This window comes from Anguilla anguilla, chromosome 10 (genome assembly GCF_013347855.1).
Source record: "Anguilla anguilla isolate fAngAng1 chromosome 10, fAngAng1.pri, whole genome shotgun sequence".
Taxonomy (NCBI): Eukaryota; Metazoa; Chordata; class Actinopteri; order Anguilliformes; family Anguillidae; genus Anguilla; species Anguilla anguilla.
Genome location: NC_049210.1, coordinates 20,734,064 through 20,755,117, shown reverse-complemented (window position 1 = coordinate 20,755,117; position 21,054 = coordinate 20,734,064). Strand labels below are relative to the sequence as shown.

Below are 21,054 nucleotides of genomic sequence, written 5' to 3'. Positions count from 1 at the left end.
GATAAACGTGGATCATTCAAGGACAACCATTGGGAATGGTGCTCAGAATACGCCTCTCAATAGAAGTCAAATGCGTATGAGTGAAGGTCTGTTTGTCAATATTTCAGGTGTTCATTAAAGAAGAACAATTGGACAGGTCAGTAAAACGTGTTCCAAAATACATTCCCAAAACAAATAGAACAAATATATAAACTGTAATCAAAGACGCAATCACCCTGACATGTAAAAGGTAGCCTGCCAGAACCACGAACCCTAGCCAACTCTCTATCAGAGAAGGTAACAATTTAACGGCAGTAATTATGTCACTATGTTGAAGTGCCGAGGATCTGCCCATGGTCACGAATAATCGTTAGCTTGTTATACTAGCTGCGAACGACTTGCTGTTAAAGAAACAATTTCCTTCAGGACATATTTCAAAAAGAAATCGCGGTGCCATAGGCTACACGCTGCAAAACCTGTGTCAAACAAATTACACATGGTGTAAAACGACGATGTTAAAGTAAACTGCACATATATAATTAATGTAATTTAATTGTAATAATCATTTGTAAATCCCTGTTTATTAACACTGACGTCAACGTCATATTGTTTAATTTCACGCAAAGAACACGTACTCAGCACTGCCGCAGAAAGCAAATAATAAACAATGTATGGTTTCAACCTCCGAACCGCAGAGGGCGATGTGTGAAAATACTATACTCCGTGAGAACATTGCATACAGCAGCGAACGTATGCTGCAAATGAAAACTGACAGGTAGTGGTAGTCTACGGAGGCGATATTGTATTATGTAACGTTATATCAACAGAACAGCCTACACTAGTGGGTAAGGAGTAGGTTCATTCAGAACTTAACCATTGTAAGTTTAATGTAATGGTATTGCTGCTTTATCTGACGGTCGATTGCTAACTTGCGATTCAATGCTAAAGTTCGCTTGCTATAAACTTCAAGTCGCTCTCAGGCTTAGTCGCAGTAGTCTAAATCCTTTCAGGTGGTTTGCATGTACCAACCATCTATCTAATGTGGTACTGGTAAACTAATCAGCATGAACTTGTTAGCTGGTAGAGTTTCATAAATAGAATATTTAGCAACAAGCTAACGTTAGCTAGGCTAGCAAACTTTTCAAACCAGCATCAGAACATTAGTCTAGTCTAAAGCTGGCTAATGCGTGTTGAATTGTTTTTATTTATGTATTTATTTATTTTGAGAAGATACATGTTGGACAGCATTTAGCTAAACCCAGTCAGAGGTAGTACGGACTGTTTTTGTTGGTAAAATTATTTATTTAGTTTGATCCATTCATGAAACTCGAAAGTGTAGTTTACTGCTTAGCGAACATCACCTAACGTAGTAGGCTAGACTAGTGCTAGAGAGGGGGTGTGTTTTACTCGTGGATCTGGTCGAGAATGAGCTGTCACATTTGCTAGCCAGTGATTAATTAAAATCGTTTAGGTTTAGCTAGAGTTAGCCAGAAAACTAGCTAGGGATCAGTGTTATATTTGGATCTATTTATTTCTCTTTTGATTGACAACTGGATCGCAGAATGCGAAAGCATGTTACGTAGCTAGAACAAAGTGTACTTAACTGGTTTTTGCAGATAGATCTAACGTTAGGTATTACGAATTGGCTTCAATAAATTTATTGCGAATTATCATACAAGTTAGAAGGAAAATATACCACCAGGAAATCAACAATAGCAGTAAAATAGCCTCCAAGCTAAAACGCGAAGATGTTCAACCACCACCACCAACAGCAGCAGCAGCAGCAGCAGTTACAGCAGCACCTGCGGCAACTCCAGCAACTCTTTCAACACCAGCAGCCACCCTCGTCGCATCCAATGGCGCACCATCATCATCACCAAGTCGGCCGGTAAGGGGATGCGCTCAGGCTCAGGGGATCGCAAATTCGGTCTACCTGGCTAGTTTATATATTTGCGTCATTGCCTCTTGTGCAGGGACACTATACACAGTGTAATTAAACTTGCTAAGGTAATTACACCTCACAAACGGGTTGGGTCCGACGGGTTGATTTCTCTTTAAAATCTGCATTCCAAAAAAAATTCATTTCCAAAGATGGATATTATTTACATTTCCAATTCTTATAAAATCCTGTAATTTCAATTCATGATCACTTCCAACTTCATGAGGTTTTAATTGAATCCAATGAAATTTGGTTTAAATTATAATGGACCTCAACCCTGCTGCTAGTATTTAGTTTTATTCTGCTCTGTTTATTCCTATTGTACCCAGTCACACAATTAACTGCCTTACAGGGCACTCTTCAACAGCTACAAAAATCCACATCAGATCATTAAATGTGCAGTATTGAACATGCCTGTCCTCCTCTCTATCTCCTGGTGACAAATGGCAGGCCCATATCTGCTCCAGCGCAGGCTCCTCCCCCCCGCATGGTCAGGCTGTGCTCCGCCTCCCAGGCTACCATCATGGCTGCCAACCCCATGCTGCAGGGGGCTCTCCTGATGCAGCAGATGCAAGGTGAAAAAGCTGCTTTCCTGTCACCAGCGCAGCTGGCTTGGGGACTCCCTAGCGTCGTTCCCAGTTTATTTAGTTTGATTTTACAAATTACATTTTTAAAAACAATGTCCCCCTTTTCCTTATCCCAATTTGGAATAGGATATTGTATCCGGAGTTACCTCTAAGCAACGTGAACCTGCATGCTGGGAGCACTATGGCTAGTGTGCACTACCCTGTTGCACCCGCCTGCAAGCCAGTGACTAATTCATACACTACAGGCCACACAGTGCTGCAGTAGAGAGCTAGCACCATTGGAGGAGAGCTCTTTCAAATTGGTATAAAAACCGTTTGCTTGTAGACGCCTGTCATGCTGGGGGGAACTAATGTCACAGTAATTTGAGGAACGGTGTCCCATCGTAAAAACCAACACTTCCCCTTGCAGTTCGTATCCCACTCCTCTGAGCTCGCAGTCATGGCCCTTGTTCGCAACATAGCGCAACAAGCATTACAGTGAAGCTCTGCACACACAGATGTGCATGTGCAATATGCAGTCCTAACAGCTGCAAGCAGCGTGACCAAATGCAAAGCTATTTAAACAAATATTGGCAGTCTACCAAGGTAATCATACACGCCATGGATTCTTTGTGGATTCTTTTTGATTGAATCACTTCCTTCTCTCCCATCTCTTCCCCCCCCCCCCCCATCACATTGTAGGAAGCCTGCGGGGGTTTGCGATGGGCGGGCAGCAGTTTACACAGCTCTTCTCGGCAGGATCAAGGCCCTCCCTCCTCGGACCGGCCCCCATGGGCGTGGCCATAAAGTCTCCGCATATGGGTTTCCCCCGGCGACACTTTCACCCACATGCCCAGCACTATAACAAGGCGAGTCCCGCTTCCATACTGCTGCTTCTGCCACCATAGAGGTCCTGTCAGTGACTCCTAGGGGCTTACAAAAGAGGTTATGTGCATCTCTGGAGTTTTGTATGGCTACATAGTGTTGCCAAAGTATTTATGAAGGCAATAATATTCTGTTCCTAGGAGTAGGTCTTTGTATGTTAGCCTAGCAGGGGATTTAAAAAGGTGATCGTGTTTTACAGAATGGAAAACACTTTTCCAACTTTCTGGAACATTAGGTCCACCTCAATTTCAATTCAGTCATTTATGAAAAAATAAGAAATGATAGAAATTAATTTTGATTTGAAAAATGCCTATAATGCACTTTGAGGATTTTCAATTAATGAATGGAATTTGAAAGCATTTCCTGAATTGACTGAATTTGCATTCAACCAGCTTCAACTCACAGTAAGTGCTGCCTGTGATTGGTTGAATGATTTTTTGAGTGGTTGATTGGCTGATTTTCAGGACTTTGCATCGCAACAGTCGGAGAGGAAAAAGGAGAATGAGCTGAGGGCAGTCGTGACAACGGATGGCCAATCTGGTGCTAAAAACACAGAGGGTGAAAACAACATCAGGGCTGTCAGCACAGGTACGGTCCAATTGACTGACCAGAGTACAATATGAACTTGTGGAGTGTCCTAAAACACCTATGGACTGACCCAGGGTCAGTGCATAATTTTTGGCCCAGGCTCATATATCTTGCCCCTGAAAAAGAATAAGGTACTGTATACCTTAAGAGTATTATGGGTACATAAAAGTAATTATATCAACAAGTGAGACCAAATATTCTGTAGTTCAGCTGTTTGTCACAACAAATCCTCGATTGTATGCTTATCATATAATATAAAAGACGTTGGTGTAGCTAGCAAGAGAGCCTCATATTAGCTGGCTAGGTACATTGCTACAGAGTGCTTTATTAAAATGGGTAGCTAGATAGTTTGCAAGCTTCCAGTCATTTATTTACAATTAAACTACTGAAGTATAGCTTGCTAGCTCTTGTCATTGCAGTGAGTAGTGTAGTGTGCTGCAGCTTGGAGGAAGACTGAAGCCATTATCATATTGCCATCGCTTTTATGCAATCTCTGCATTAGCGCTGTTGTATCGCCCATCTTGTTTTTTTTCTCCTGCCTGTAGAGGGCGCAGTGGCTGCAGACAGACTGACCACGCCCACAGCCCAGCTGCAGGAAGAGCCTGCCCTGAAGAGACAGAGGATTGAAGGGTAAACCTGAAAAACTGCTAGTTTTGGTTGGTGTGTGTGTGTGTTTTTGTATGTGGTCGAAGGAGTCTTGCTCATGTGCTAGAGCTCCATCATATGCTGCTGGTGAGAACAGCAAAAGGCCCCATTTAAATTACATGACATTACGCATGGGGATGTCTGTTGTATGGCTGTTTTACGTCACGGAAATATGGTCTTAGCTTGTAATGCAATTGGAATAAGCAGCCACAACCACTGCCCATTGAGCTTTGTTTGGGATGTCTTAACCAATCGTGTTCAGTTGTCCAATGCAATATTTCGCAATTAACAGTGGTATGCGAGAGGGATGGTGTAGGACAAATCAGCGGTCATTCTGTTTACTCATTCAATTTGGGACAAGTGTTATTAATGACTATCACTTTTAATAGGTAAAACTGCTCTTCAACCATTTTATGTAACTTAAAGTCAAACAAATCGCTGTCATTATTAAATGAAATGTTACTACTTAGTGATACGGATGTCGAAATGTCTGATTCATCATCTATGAGCTTTTGTGAGAGGTAATGCTGGTCTCGATAACGTTTTCATAGTTTAGCTTGTTGGCGGGTTGACTGGGTATTATTTCTGTCGCCACAGTTATCATCCAGTGATGACTTACTGTTGGATAACTGTTACAACTTTTTCATTATACTAACTCGGTGTGCTCTGGGACAGACGTTTTCCTTTCCTTAACGTTAGCCAGGCAGTTAATGCTATGTCAGTCATAGTAGCATCACACGATGCGTCAAACCTTTACTCTAAAGTGATGCAAGCTAGGAACCATTTCACTGCTGAAAAATAATAATTATGACACGTCCAGTAAATATCACTAACATCTCGATGTAGCTAGCTATTATAATGTGTTTAACCACAATTACGTTTTGTGTAGGCCACAGTGGCATGGGAAAGAGCCTAGAAGCCAAAGAAAAGTATGGGGTGAAAATCTTGTATTTTCCGCAGAGTGACGTATGCTTAAATGAATAAACAAATATAGGCAACCTATGCAAAATATAAGACAATTGCTCCATGTTTGTCTGTAGTGATAGATTCTACACCCTTTTTGGAGTCTGTTGTGTTCCGTATCGTGTCATTTTTAGATTAAGGCTTGCACATTAGGTGCCCAGAGGCTCCACTAGCTCCACCCAGAGGACTTTCCACCACTACACTAAAGATCAGGGGGACCTGTAACAACTGTTACACCAGTCCTGTCTTCCTCTTCCCCAAAGAGAGAATACCTTAAAAGGAATGAGGGAATAAGAGGAAATAAGAGACTGTGCACCTCACTTTAATTTTACTTGTTCAGCAGGCCTTTAAAGGGCATCATTTATCTTTATTTTGTATCTCCACAATTAATTTTTCAATGCATTCATTTCATGCATTAAGAAAAAAGGAAGCATTATAAAGTGTTTTATTGTTTATTCAACAGACATGTTGCACTTTCGATTTTTTATCGCAGTAGTTCGATAAAGGGTGCTGTATTCTTTATATTCACACTGAATTAATCTGTTTACTTTTATTGTACCCACCCCCCGCCCCCACTCCCCAGAAATATTTTTAGGCTAGGAATTGTTTCTTTCATTCACCCCTGATTATATTTTGTTTACCCTTTGCCTTGTCCAGTGCAACTTCACCATTTATGTTAGGCTCCTTGCTCAAGGGCACATCCCCACTTGAGAGTTGACCCTGCAACCTCTGATTTATGAAGCCCAGTTCCTTAACCAAACCGAAGCAGAGCTATGTCTTTAATGTGTTTTCCCTATTCTCTTCCTCTCGGGTCTGAAAGGTTGATGGAGGAGCCATCGGAGACAAATGGAGCCCTGAGCTCAGATTATAAAGCCCCTGCTGAGGACAAGGAACCTGCCGGTTTGTGTTTGTGTGGGTGTGTGTGTGCGCGTGTGTGTGTGTGTGTGTGCCTCTGAGGCAAGACACTACCTCCTTGCAATATGACTCCAAATTTCTTTGCTTTGTTTCATTTCTGTCAAGCCGCTTTGTAATTTCTGCCCTTTGGTGGTCAAACTGGACACGGATATATCCTGAAATTGCTAGCTTTGCTCAACTGTGGTCACAGAGACACAACGTAACATCTCATATGTGTCGGATTTGGAGCCCTGCTCTACTGTCCCCTTAAGGGATGTTTCCGACGACATCACTGTGTCAACAGCCAAAGACCAGCATTCTATATTGTTTGTAGTTAGTTTGGTCCCCCCCCCCTTGTGTGGTTCCCTGCATTCCCTGCTGCTCTGATAAATGTGTTTTCTCTCTTGGCTGGCAGATGCTGTGACTCTGGAAGAGGGGGAAAGCATGGCTGGGCCAGAGACCATCGAGTTTATTGAGGAGTGTAGAGCGCCTGAGGTGAGTGATGCTCTATGGGAAACAGGATGACTGTGAGCTTGAGAGAGGGGCCCAGTCTTTATTTCTCTTGTTTAAGGGCATTGTTAACCCAGTGTCAGCAGCAACAGTAATCACTGCACTTAAGTTTTCTAGTTTGATTGAACGTACTGAGGAGAACAGCAGAGCAGTCCAACTGGTGGCACTGTGCAAAATCCCAGAGAAACCCATTTAGCATATTTCCTGCCTTTTATATTTATTTCAATAGAACATTTAAAATGCAGTTTGAGTGCTATTCAGACACTGTTTTTATGTTTATTCTGTAAGAAGAGAAAGAACTTGCTATTAATTTCTTTTTCAGTTGCCTGCAACTAGGCTAGTACCCTGTACTTGTGGATGGTTTGTTATGTACTAAATGAGTGTGTCTCTGTCTCCTGTGCGCTGGGCCAGATGGTCGGCGTGGGGGCCACGCTGAAAGTCACCATCCAGCAGAGCAGCGAGAGTCGGGCCTTCAACACGGGATTGGAGGAGCAGTCAGGGGGCGGGGCGGGCCAGGGCGAGGCCAGGGACTCGGACGGAGATGCAGCCAGCAAGTTCTTCTGCTACATCTGCAGCACCACCTGCCACAACCAGCAGGTGGAGTCACTTGCATCCTGGAGGGGGGCGTGGGTAGCAGAGGTGGACAGGGAGGGATATTGGTGAATGATGTATGATTTTTCTGTAAAACCCAGTATGGTAAGATGCACCGGGGTATTGGACACACCCTGCTTTTTATTAATTAAATAAATAAATAAATAAATAAATGAATGAATGAATGAATGAATGAATGAATGAATGAATGAATGTTTCTGTGAAAGAGAATCCTGAAATGTATGTGGATGTTGTTGCACCAAGGATAATGCAACTATACATTAATCTGTTTGTAGAAGCAGTGAATACAGTCAATGAGACAGAAAAGACGACAAATGTTTTTTTTAAATAAATCAAAATTAATGTAAAAATGTAGTGTTATGTACCAGGTTTTACAGTCACTGGATGACCTAAATAAGTGTTTTTTTTTACAATGCAGTAGAAGCTAAAATAGTCGGCCAACCAGCACATGCTTGTTGTCTCTTTCTCTCTCCCTCCCTTTCCCTCTCTCTTTCTCTCCCTCCCTCTCCCTCTCTCTCTCTCTCACACACGCACACAGACACACACATACACACACACAGACTGACAGTCTTTCTCTTTGCCCCCCCGTCTCTGTAGAACTTTCAAAGTCACATGAACGGCCTGGCCCACCAGCAGCGTATGATGGAGATCCAGCACATGAGCAACGCCTGTCTGGTCACACTGCTTCCACGGGTCCGGGAGTCCCTGGAGAGCGTACACAGAGACGGGTAGGTGTTCCCGCACCCTGTCAGCCCAGGCTTATACAGCCCACTCAGAGCGTTTCACTGGGCAGCCATCATAGCATTGTAGTTGTAGTTACTGTAATCACCAGGGTGGGACTGTTGGGTAAAATAAGGACTATGGTATGTTACCAGAAGGTTTCAGGATTAACTCTCTTTGGGCACTGGTGTACACTTAAGTTAGGAGGTCAATGCAAATGAGAATGTCTGCAATGTAAGCAACCATGAGTAATATTAATTATTATATTGTAACCTTTTTATTTTATTTGACGTTGTCAGTTGATCAGTGATATATTATTTTTGCTTGCAGAATTTTGGAATGAATTAGGCGGCTGTCAGCCATTGAGGGGAGGGAAAAAGTAATATTTTTATTAATTTCTTTAATATGGGAAGTGATGTTGCCACTTCATTCTAAACTGTAGTGAGACTTGAACACCTGCTCAGACATCTAGAGTCAGATGCATTTTCTCCTTGGGGAATTCTGTGTGTGAATACGCTTACATTTCGATCTGTGGCGGCTGGCAAGCTTTATCTTACCGGAGAGAGGGCTGGCACTGCGAACGCGGTTGGTGAGCGTGCCCGTGTCGCTGTGGCTCTGGCGGCTGCGAGCCGCTTTGGTCTGCACGGGTTTGGCGGTCTTCGGTCGAGAGAACTGACGTCAGGACGCTGAAGTGGTGAAATGAGGTGTGTCCTGGTGGAGATGACCTGTGTGACCTCTGACCTGTGATGTGTTGCAGGGAAAAGAGGCTAGGCCCGCAGCGGTGGTGCGCCACCTGCCAGAGCCACTTCTACGGTGACCTCATCCAGCACCGCAGGACCAAGGAGCACAAGGTGGGTGGGAGGGGGGCAGGGTGCCAGCTGCTTCTTTTCACACCGTAGGTTACAGCTAAGCTCCCATCGAACGGAGTTGGAGGAAGATACGGGTTTGGGTGCAATATATGGTTTGACCAGCCGGGGTCGCCAGATAGCAATGCATTCTGAACTCTATCCTAAGGAGACAAGATTCTGAAAAGCATGCTGAACCCTAAGGAGACAAGCCACCCCCAATATTTTCATATAAATTGGATCCTAGACTAGCTAGTATGCTCTTGCGACTTGACATTTGACTAGGCAACACTGTTATACTGCAGTCTAGAGGATGTTGTAACTGTCATGCTGTGTTCAGCGTGATGTTTGGACTGTGACATACTGTGATGAGGATAATATTTTCAGTGTCTTGCACTGTGCCGCTGATCTTCCAGCTGTCGAAGCACTCCTCCCGCCCCTTCTGCACCGTCTGCAAACGTCACTTCAGGACGCCCCGAAAGTTTGTGGAGCACATGAAGTCCCCAGAGCACAAGCAGAGGGTGGAAGAGGTGTGTGTGTGTGTGTGTGTGTGTGTGTGCACGCATTTGTGTGTGGGTGTGCGTGAGCACCCGAGCGTGCGTGTTCGAGCACGTATTTGCCCATGTATGTGCACGTACACACGTGTGTATGCGAGTGTGCGTGCCTGTGTGCACATACATGTGGGTGTGCAAATGTATACGTATATTAAATGCACTTCATTTGAAGTCACAAATGACTCACTTTCTTGATCGAGCCTGATATAGGGGCCACTTCCTGTGCAGCGGAGCAGCGACTCTGCACCGGTACCGATAACTGTACCGATAGCTGCGCGTGTGACCTCACAGCTGCGAGAGGAGGGCCTGCCGGAGGTGCTGGAGGAGCTGATCACCGTGGATGCAGTGGGCTGCTTTGAGGGAGAGGAAGACTACGAGGAAGAGCCCAACGAACAGGAGGAAGAGGTGGAGGAGGAGCAGGGACATTCACAAAGCCAGGTAAAGGCAAAGGGCTCGTCTGACAATCCCCACTTTTTTACAAAAATGGGGACAACATAAAGTGGAAAATAACATCCGTCCAAACATGGTTGTGTACGTGCTCTTAATTTAATAATTATATAATATTTCCATAGCATTGAGAATATCTGTGAAGAACAGGCACTGTATTGGGAGGTTTCATCCTACAAAACAAGCGCGCGTTCTCTCGGGAGAGGAGAGCGAGTCGTTTTAAAGGACGTCTCTCTCTGCTCCTCTCTCTGTCCTGCTGTTCCGGCAGGGAGGGCAGGCCGCCCGCAAGGAGGTCGCGCTGGAGGACATGGCGGACGACGAGGAGTACGACCCGGACACGCAGTACGGTGAGCCTCCTGCGGCGACGCGCTCGCGCCACACGGGGGCAGTGTCGGCCCGCACGGCGGACGCCCGTCACTCACTCACTCACTCTCTCTCCCGCCCGGCCCCCGTCTCTCGCAGGTTCCAGCTTTGTGGTTCCCGTGGCCGGGTTTCTCTGCAGGCTCTGCCGCAAGTTCTACCACTTTGAGTCCACGGCCCGGCTCTCGCACTGCCAGTCCCGCGGACACTTCCAGAACCTGCAGGTAGGCGGGGAAAGCGCAGCGTTTTTTATGCTTGTTTTCGTTTCGCATTTTAATGGAATTGGAATTTAATCACCCCCCCCCCCCCCCCCCATTATACAGAAGCTTATATATGAACGTGTGCACGTATGCATGTAACGTTCTACTTGCATATTTCAGTGTTTTTCATTGTGCTCTTGTTGTTGCCGTGGTAACAGAAGTACAGGGCCCTAAGGAGGCAGGAGGACACAGGTGAGCCGGATACCTGCAGCGATAATGTAGAGGAAACGCCTGCAGTCACAGAAGAAGAAGAGGATGAGGATGAGGAGGAGGGGGAGGATCAGGAGACTGTGAGCCGCGCCTCGCCCGATCCCAGCGGCCTCTCTCCGGAGCCAGCCAGTCCCAGCGCCCCTGATAGGACGGTGCGGTCACATGACCCCGGGAAAGCCCGCGGCTCCCGCTCGAGCCTCGCGAAGCCGGGCGGCGCCGCCTTGCCGAATCTCTCCATCACCGTCGGCCGGCCGACCGCCACGGGATCCGCGGACCGCCAGCCGGTGCCCCGGGACCACACCCCGGAGGTGGTGGACCTTACCCTCGAAGATGCAACAGCCTCCCCGCCTTCCCCCTCCTCCTGCCCCCTGCAGGGAGACTCACTGGGGGACGAGAGCAGGAGATGGGCCGTCCCAGTACATCAGGAAACTCCGTCTGAGGAGGGGCGGGAGCCACCTCCCGAAGACCCTACAGGACAAGGGGAGCAGGAGGAAGAGGAGGAGGGCGCGGCTGCCAAGGAAGAAAAGGCAGCAACGGGACGCAAACGTATGGCTTCCAGGAAGAGATCAGCCAGGACGAAGCAGAGACTGTAAGAGATGGGTCGAGAGAGGAAAAGATGAGAGGGAATGAGAGAGGTAGAAGCTTGGGATAACAGGCTTTGGGTCAATTTTGTGGTTGTCCCACATCACTGGAGAGGGAGGAGCTTCATCAGACTGTGCAGTCTGTTGATGGACCAATCACAAACCGGCCTGAATGGCAGGTCCCGATGCGACTAGCATCGGAGAATACATAATGGAACAGCGCCCTCCTCTGGTCTTTAATGGAAGGCTAAAAATCTGTTGTGGCAGGTTTTTATTTGAATAGTATTGGGGAAACGAATCTTCATGAAACCAAAGATGGGGAGAGCTGCCGCATGTCTGTGACTCACTAAATAAAGCCAATTGTTTTGGAGAGAGAAACCATTTGATTGTTTCAGTCAAGTCTGTGAGTGACTCTCAACCCATGATGAGGTTCATGAAACTTCAGTTCACTGTCCCACCGCTAGTAGAGAAGATAGGTAAAGTTTGTTCAGTTTTGTTGAACTGTGCCCCTGAGTTGTGCCCACTGGCTATATTAACCTGTCTGGTTGTGTTGAGTTGTGCAGGTTCGGTTTAAAGTTTGCAGATCGTAAGGGGTGATAAATTTTGTCTGTGAGAGGGCTGCATCACATTTGTCTCACAGTCACTGCTCACCACAACTTTTACAGCAGGGAGGTTAGAAAGGAGAGGTTTGAGCCCCTCATGCTTTTACAGATCTTTACAGTGCCGCTGCGATGTCTGTGTCTGTTGAGCCGCTGTTCTGTCTGCTGGCTGGTCTGCCAGGCTTTAAAAGCAGCTGTAAAAGGGAGGTTTTAATTACACTGTCGCATGGAAATATTGTCTGACAAATGAGGGAATGATGAAAAAATGAGGGATGAAATGTTTTTTCTGCTAGAGGTGGGAATGTGGATGTTGGTCAGAGGCTGAAAATGTATGGGAGGGGGGGGTCTACAGGAGCTCCGAGAAGTAGCCTTGTTTTACTGGAGTGAAAACTGGGCTCGCAAGACCAGGTAAATCTCGGCCAGGTTCTGCTCTGTATTGTGGTGTAATATGCACCAGAAATGCACCAGTGAGGCATATTTTTATATCCTCAGTTCTACTGACCCACAGTATAATCCTGCACGTTTGACCACTGTACGAGGTTGTCATTTGGACGCCGACGTATTTTCCCGAAAATAAAATGGCATCTCAAATGGCAGTGCTTACACGATGACAATTGGGCACACTTCTCAAAATCACTTTTGAACGATGGGACTGTACTTACAAATTTCCGTAGTAGCCCGCAATTCTTCGAAAGCAATCAGGCTGATTTTACAAGAAATTAAGTCCTGCTGTTAAAAAAAATCGATGAAAGATGAACACTGCAATGTTTATGCACATGACATGATTGAGGTGCAGTACATGGAATACTGAAAATATTGTCAGTGAAAATTCCTTTGAGGGAAAATTAGAAATAATTTCTCTTGGAGAAGGGAATGACCAGACATAAGTTGTTTCTAGATTTCAGCAGAGAAGGGGCGACATAGCTCAGGAGGTAAGAGCAGTTGTCTGGCAGTCGGAGGGTTGACAGTTTGAACCCCGCCCTGGGCGTGTCGAAGCGTCCCTGAGCAAGACACCTAACCCCTAACTGCTCTGGTGAATGAGAGGCATCAATTGTAAAGCGCTTTGGATAAAAGCGCTATATAAATGCAGTCCATTTACCAAAACCTGACTGGCATAAAAGATTTGGCAGTGAATATAAAAAAAACTTTGCTTAAGTGGTGAACACTGAATGACTGACTGCACTCCTAAAGTACTGTATTATTTTCACTAGCCAAATTGTGTTAGTCAAATTCTGTGTCCTACAGAAGGTCTGTTTGCACAATAAATTGTCATAACATCTGTCACAAAAGCATGGATTGGCTATTAAACATACATATACATAAATTGTCGAGCAGCGGTCAGTCTTTCATTTAAAGTCCCAGTTGGGGCAGTTCTAATGTTGAGCCATCAATCATTATTTTTTTCTCAAAATGAGGAAGACTGTGACTTGTAGAATACTGATTTGGTGGCAATCTAGCCAAGGGCAGGGTTTGAGTAGTCTAGGGGTGGGGTTAGAACAGCCTGGGGGTGTGGTTATAGAAGTGTAACAGTGGGGTTAGTGTATGACTCAATGAATCAACTATTGCAGGAAAAGGAACTGCCAATTTTGGTCAATATTCCATGAAGTGTAGCTCTTGATTTAGCTACCATAAGTCTTGCCCAAATATTCTTGCTTGTTCTCATAAATTAGTGGGTAATAGCTGCACTCTTTTAAAAAAAAAAAAAAAACACACAACAGAAAGCACAGGTAGGTAGGTGTATATTATAAAGTGGACCAATCCCAACAAGGATTAATGAAGGACCATAGGTAATGGTGTCCATTTTTACATACTACATGGCAAACGCGATTTAAAAACTGAAATCTTTTTTCTCCTGCTTAGGTCTAGTGAAGGTTGTTTTAACATTTTGTAGCTACTGTTGTCACCACAAAAATAAATAAATACTCAGATACGACTCGCTACCAACAGCGAGTCAGTCCAGCGACAGTACTATTAACATAATGTCGTATCCCTTCTTTGTGGTGTTCCATTGGGAACCATCACCTGGGCCCTAGACACACGAGTGAACAGATTGACAAGAGAGTGCTGGCACGGGTATGAAAGGGAGTTTAGAAATAAAGCAACACTGGAATTGTGTTAGAGCGAAATTGGCAGTGTAGCAATGGCTACCCACTCCAACTCAGAAGATAGAGGGAGGTCCCTCTTTTAGTAGCGTTATATTGATAAATTATGAACATAGGCAGTCAGAAACTTGTAAAAAAAAAAAGAACTGCTGTGGATCCAGCACAAGTCGCTGAGGTCGTGGCCGAGTGGTTAAGGCGATGTACTGGAAATCTTCTGCAAGTTTGAATCCTGCCGACTATGACGCGGTGTTTTGATGCTCTACGTCGTAAATCACTTGGGCGTCCATCAAATTGTAACAAGTGTGGTATTACGGGTAACTCACAGTCTAGCTTGTTCGTAGCTCTATTGGATCACACAGTACTGAATCATTTATTTTTTAACATGAACATTAAAGATTTAACATTTTCCTGAAGACTATTTTTTCTGCATATATGACTAAAGCTAAAACAAGAAAAATGTGATTTATTTTTATCTGTCAGAACTTTGTTTGTTTTGTGTTATTTCGTTGTATTTTACATTTTAGATATTAAAACATTTTATGATTTAAAGTCCCCCGTGCATGATTTCGAATGTTGCATTGGCAGTATTAATATTAATACAGACAAGCGCACAAAGATTTTAAGACGCCACAGGTCTAGGTTTGGAAGAAAGGGTTGGTGACGCTACTGATGGGAAATATATTGTAATATTTACGATTACAGGTAAGAAGGATATATAAATGTTTCGACACCCCCGACCTGTTGTTTTTACCTGTTTTGGGGGGGGGGGGGGGGGGGGGGGGGGGGGGGGGGGGGGCGGGGGGGTCCAAGTCTTAATAAATCCGCCCGTAATTCGAACACTGAGCCTACGACAAATGTTTCTTTGTCACTGCTAGAATCCGGCAAGATTCGCCCGCATGTCTATGTGTGTGGTAGAGTAGGCTATTTCAGTAGGGGGTTTTTAAAAAGCTTTTCTAAATTACATTGAATTTTTAGATGATTAAAAAATGGGTGAAGACAAGTATTCTTTTTTCATATACAAACAAACGTCCAAATGTCAGAAATTGTTTTAAAGGAATTATGAAAAAGCCATTAATTTCTCCCATAGCCAATCTATTTAATTTAATGTATTTATTTATTTTTTGATCGGAGATACCCGAAAATACTAGCGGAATCGAATGGAATGACGGTAAAATCCAGATTGAGAATTAGTTGCTGCATCCACATTGGCTGCTTCTGATAAATTAAGTGACTATATCCTCTGGAGTGAAAAAAAAGCGAGAGAACGCGTCCCTGAACAAACAATGAGATAAGTGCTCCCAGTCCCAGAACAGTAGCGCGCAAAGATTTGAAGACGCCACAGGTAGGCTACGGTCTGGGTGTTTGGAAGAAAGATGATGGGATAATAATACAATTTAGTTTAATCGCTAGCTAAAGGTAAGAAGTTAATTTGCATGTTAGATGGTTTACCTCATGCCTTTCGCATCTGCTCGTGTTGAAAAGATTTAAGTTGGCTATAGCTCTAAAAATCAATACGCTAACTAACAAAGCGATGGAGGAAAAATCGTTGAACAGATCAAGAAGTCATAAAGAGCTCCTGAAACGTAGCCTAAAATGTTCTGGAATTACTTTTGCAAAGCAATGTAATGATGCAGTCGTCGTGTTACACTGTGCTCTTAACAGCAAGCTAGCTCGTTCGTAAATCACTGTTGGTCGGTTGGTTAGCCAACAAAGTTTAGGCCGACTATTTAGGAAACAAATGTTTGCTAGCTGTCTAACCTTGATTGTGTATCCATCTGCTAGAATAGGTACAAATACAAACTATATTTCAGGTTATAGCTAGATAGTAGCTATAGGCCTGTACATATTTTCCCCGCTGGGTGACAAGCTAGCTCTCGCATTGATTGCATGTACACTTAGTAACGTTAAACGAACAGATTTGAGCGACTTGGCTATGAACTGAACTTACAGCTGAATAAAACAAACCTTTGACCTCGGTGGAAACTGTTTCTCCCATCATATTTATATAAAACAGCAAACTGTGCTGTGCTTGAAAATCACATATGTAAACCTTGTGTTGAGCGAGGGTCACCTACATACATCCTACCTCCTGTAGTTCCATGGTTATCTCCTCTCCCACCTTATCCTGGTAGGCCCACAGTAATCCCAAAATCGCCTCCAATGACATGCACAAGTTCTTCCTGAATTGCATGGGTGTCCAGCACACTAAAGAGTCAGTGCTGGAACATGGACAGTGTTCAAAATGTGCCAAGATGGACTGGACCACCTACATCAATCGACTCAGCGAAGCGCAGGAGGTGCTACACAGGGAGAACCAGCAGAGGAGGTGAGAGACAGCTCAGACAGAGGCCCTGCCTAAACCTGAGCCCAAACTGTCCGAAGACCCTGCTGTCCCTGCACTTCTTCACTTTCTTTGGCTTCACTGCAGCAGTGCAAACTGGGGTCAGCTTGTCCAAAGGACACCCACATCACAAATAGCCATCCACCAGTCAGGAGGCTCCTTTCCCTTGCTGGGTCGGGCCAGATGGCCTCGTGATTGGCTCCTGCTCCCAGACCTATTCTCACAAGAAAAGGTGCAGTTCTTGGTCCAGCACTCAATCTAAGGGGAGCCTTGAGTTGTGGTGCAGATGCTTCACCAGTGTGACCCTCCCAGTGCTGTTCATCGACCTCTTTCCACCCCCAGCTCAGACCAGCTTGTGTGGGATGCTCTTATGTAGTCGTGGCCGAGTGGTTAAGGCGATGGACTAGAAATCCATTGGGGTCTCCCCGCGCAGGTTCGAATCCTGCCGACTACGATATTTCATTTTCATGCTGAACTGCTTTGTTGTTCGATTTGAATAAGAGTGTCTTTCAAACTGTAAATGTACTGTGAGTACAAGTACACACTGTACATTTCAAGTTCCAACTAGCTGGAGGTTTTAGCTGAGTGGTAGCAAACCTAGTTCTCCCATCATAGTTTAATACTATATTATTACAGCAAGAACAGCAAACTGTGCTGTGCCTGAAAATCACATATGTTAAGCCTGGTGTTGAGTGTGAGGGTTACCTACATATATCCTACCTACTGCCCAGTGCTCAGCCCGTTCCTACTGTAGCGCCATGGCCAGCTCCTCTCCCAACTTCTGATGCGCTGACCGTACACAACAAGATCACTGCCAAGGTATATTGATTAATTATGAACAGACACACATTGTAAGAAAACAGTGATTATAACAGTTTTTAAGGGATACAGCCCAGTTCTCTGCATGTCTAACCTGCATGTGTTGTCTGTGTGTAGTCGTGGCCGAGTGGTTAAGGCGATGGACTAGAAATCCATTGGGGTTTCCCCGCGCAGGTTCGAATCCTGCCGACTACGTTGCCAGCTTTTGATGCTGTACAACTTTGGAGGTCTCTTTGAATAACAGTGTCTTTCAAACTGTAAATGCATTGTGGGTACAGGTACAAACTGTGTATTTCAAGTTATATATAGCTAATGTTTGTGTTATTACAAAATGGACAGCAAACTGTGCTCTACTTGAAAATCACATATGTAAAGCCTGGTGTTGAGTGTGAGGGTTACCTACATATATCCTACCTACTGCCCAGTGCTCAGACCGTTCCTACTGTAGCGCTATGGCCAGCTCCTCTCCCAACTTCTCCTGATACACCGGCCGTACACAACATGATCACTGCCGAGGACACGCACCAGCAGAGGCATGATCAAAGACCCCGCGGTGCTGTCACAACATATTTTATCCCCCCTACAAATTTCATCCCCCCTATTCCCTTCCGGGGTTATGTTTCCGGTTACGTTCCTTGATGTGGAAGTTAGTGTCCACTTGACTGCCTTGTCTGCGTGGTTGCCAAGTGTTCTCTGCTGGTTGCTAACGACAGTAAGAGATCGCTAGCTAGCTGGCTAGCGAGAAAGAGAAGCTATTACATAAGACAAAGAGAAGCTCTTACAGCTAGCTAGCTAGTGATCTCTGTATCTGGCTTTCTTTCTGGCTATTTATTTCTCTTGCTAGCTAGCTAGCGATCTATTAATCTTGCAAGAGAGAGAGATATTTTTTAGATTATTGTATTCACTGTTTTATTTAATTTAAACCTGACATTACACAAGCTAACATGCAGAAATACCACACACACACACACAGAAAGTTGTTTTTTTTCCATATGTTTATTGTTTGTCGTACTCATGTTTTTGATATATATATATATATATATATGTACGTACGTCATGCTGATAAAGCTTGACCACACCAGGGTGACCCTCCCAGTGCTGTTTATCGTACTCTTTCCACCCCCAGTTCAGACCAGCTTGTGTGGGCCTCTCTTATGTAGTTGTGGCCGAGTGGTTAAGGCGATGGAATAGAAATCCATTGGGGTTTCCTCACGCAGGTTTGAATCCTGTCGACTATGATATTTCATTTTCATGCTGAACTGCTTTGTTGTTCGATTTGAATAAGAGTGTCTTTCAAACTGTAAATGTACTGTGAGTACAAGTACACACTGTACATTTCAAGTTCCAACTAGCTGGAGGTTTTAGCTGAGTGGTAGCAAACCTAGTTCTCCCATCATAGTTTAATACTAAATATTATTACAGCAAGAACAGCAAACTGTGCTGTGCCTGAAAATCCCATATGTTAAGCCTGGTGTTGAGTGTGAGGGTTACCTACATATATCCTACCTACTGCCCAGTGCTCAGCCCGTTCCTACTGTAGCGCCATGGCCAGCTCCTCTCCCAACTTCTGATGCGCTGGCCGTACACAACAAGATCACTGCCAAGGTATATTGATTAATTATGAACAGACACACATTGTAAGAAAACAGTGATTATAACAGTTTTTTAATGGATACAGCCCGGTTCTCTGCATGTCTAACCTGTATGTGTTGTCTGTGTGTAGTCGTGGCCGAGTGGTTAAGGCGATGGACTAGAAATCCATTGGGGTTTCCCCGCGCAGGTGCGAATCCTGCCGACTACGTTGCCAGCTTTTGATGCTGTACAACGTTGCAGGTCTCTTTGAATAAGAGTGTCTTTCAAACTGTAAATGCATTGTGGGTACAGGTACAAACTGTGTATTTCAAGTTATATCTAGCTAATGTTTGTGTTATTACAAAATGGACAGCAAACTGTGCTCTACTTGAAAATCACATATGTAAAGCCTGGTGTTGAGTGTGAGGGTTACCTACATATATCCAACCTACTGCCCAGTGCTCAGCCCGTTCCTACTGTAGCGCCATGGCCAGCTCCTCTCCCAACTTCTCCTGATACACCGGCCGTACACAACATGATCACTGCCGAGGACACGCACCAGCAGAGGCATGATCAAAGACCCCGCGGTGCTGTCACAATATATTTTATCCCCCCTACAAATTTCATCCCATCTATTCCCTTCCGGGGTTATGTTTCCGGTTACGTTCCTTGATGTGGAAGTTGGTGTCCACTTGACTGCCTTGTCTGCGTGGTTGCCAAGTGTTCTCTGCTGGTTGCTAACGACAGTAAGAGATCGCTAGCTAGCTGGCTAGCGAGAAAGAGAAGCTATTACATAAGACTAAGAGAAGCTCTTACAGCTAGCTAGCTAGTGATCTCTGTATCTGGCTTTCTTTCTGGCTATTTATTTCTCTTGCTAGCTAGCTAGCGATCTATTAATCTTGCAAGAGAGAGAGATATTTTTTAGATTATTGTATTCACTGTTTTATTTAATTTAAACCTGACATTACGCAAGCTAACATGCAGACATACCACACACACACACAGAAAGTTGTTTATGTTTATTGTTTGTTGTGCTCATGTTTTTGATATATATGTACGTACGTCATGCCGATAAAGCTTTCCCACACCAGGGTGACCCTCCCAGTGCTGTTTATCGTCCTCTTTCCACCCCCAGTTCAGACCAGCTTGTATGGGTTTGTCTAATGTAGTCGTGGCCGAGTGGTTAAGGCGATGGACTAGAAATCCATTGGGGTCTCCCCGCGCAGGTTCGAATCCTGCCGACTACGATGTTACAGCCTGATGCTCTACTTCTTTGCAGGTCTCTGGATAAGACTGTCTTTCAAACTGTAAATGTACCATGGGTACAGGTACAGACTGTATATTTCACTAGCGATTTGGCTATGTACTGTACTTATAGCTGAATGATAAACCAAACCTTTGGGTGGGAACCTTTTTCTCCCATCATATTGTAATGCTAAATATTATTACTGAATGGACTGCAAACTGAAAATCACATGAGTAAAGCCATGTGTCAGACCTGGGTCAAATACCTATTTACACAATTTCAATTACTTTTAAATACTTATTTAGCAATTATTTTAAAATCAGCATTTACAAATACTGAGTATTTAAATTACAAAATGTATTTGAAAATACATTTAAGAAACATTTGCATTTGCAATTACTTTCAAGAAATGATGTGCTGAGTTTGGTGTGGAAGAACTTGACTGGCCTGCATAAAGCCCTGACCTCAATCCTGTCAAACACCTTTGGGATGAATTGGAATGACAACTGCGAGCCAGGCCTTATTGCTCAAAATCAGTTCCCGACCTTTGCTCTTGCGGCCAAATGGAACTGAATCCCCATAGCCATGTTTCAAAGTCTAGTGAAAGCCTTCCCAGAAGAGTGGAGGCTGCTATAGCAGCAGAGGGGGGGACCAACTCCATAGTAATGCCCATGGTTTTGGAATGGGATGTTCAACAAGCATATATGGGTGTGATGTTCCACATATTTCTGGCCACATATTGTTGGCCATGTAGTATATATTGCACACGTTGTTTGGTGTGTGTGTGTGTGTGTGTGTGAATGCCAGTTGAAGTATA

At 44.5% G+C, this 21,054-nt stretch overlaps 1 protein-coding gene and 5 non-coding genes across 7 annotated transcripts; all 6 read left to right on the top strand.

Annotated features, from left to right (window-relative positions):
* Positions 1-701: 701 nt before the first annotated feature.
* Positions 702-13,848, top strand: LOC118206823. 2 transcript variants are annotated; one of them, XM_035379929.1, is made up of 15 exons: positions 702-1,867; positions 2,369-2,493; positions 3,187-3,353; positions 3,834-3,957; positions 4,503-4,587; positions 6,386-6,465; positions 6,875-6,954; positions 7,381-7,566; positions 8,179-8,309; positions 9,059-9,152; positions 9,563-9,676; positions 9,992-10,138; positions 10,416-10,494; positions 10,610-10,731; positions 10,926-13,848. In XM_035379929.1, the coding sequence occupies exons 1-15, from the start codon at positions 1,728-1,730 to the stop codon at positions 11,568-11,570; spliced, it is 2,319 nt and encodes a 772-aa protein (XP_035235820.1). In that variant the 5' UTR covers positions 702-1,727; the 3' UTR covers positions 11,571-13,848. The 2 variants fall into 2 exon arrangements, with proteins under 2 accessions (XP_035235820.1, XP_035235819.1); XM_035379928.1 differs by having other exon boundaries at positions 6,377-6,465.
* Positions 13,849-16,972: 3,124 nt separating this feature from the next.
* Positions 16,973-17,054, top strand: trnas-aga. The gene has a single exon. It is a non-coding gene; the product is annotated as a tRNA-Ser (tRNA).
* Positions 17,055-17,532: 478 nt separating this feature from the next.
* On the top strand, positions 17,533-17,614 carry trnas-aga. The gene has a single exon. It is a non-coding gene; the product is annotated as a tRNA-Ser (tRNA).
* Positions 17,615-18,575: 961 nt separating this feature from the next.
* On the top strand, positions 18,576-18,657 carry trnas-aga. The gene has a single exon. It is a non-coding gene; the product is annotated as a tRNA-Ser (tRNA).
* A 481-nt stretch (positions 18,658-19,138) lies between these two features.
* Positions 19,139-19,220, top strand: trnas-aga. The gene has a single exon. It is a non-coding gene; the product is annotated as a tRNA-Ser (tRNA).
* Positions 19,221-20,156: 936 nt separating this feature from the next.
* Positions 20,157-20,238, top strand: trnas-aga. The gene has a single exon. It is a non-coding gene; the product is annotated as a tRNA-Ser (tRNA).
* Positions 20,239-21,054: the final 816 nt, after the last annotated feature.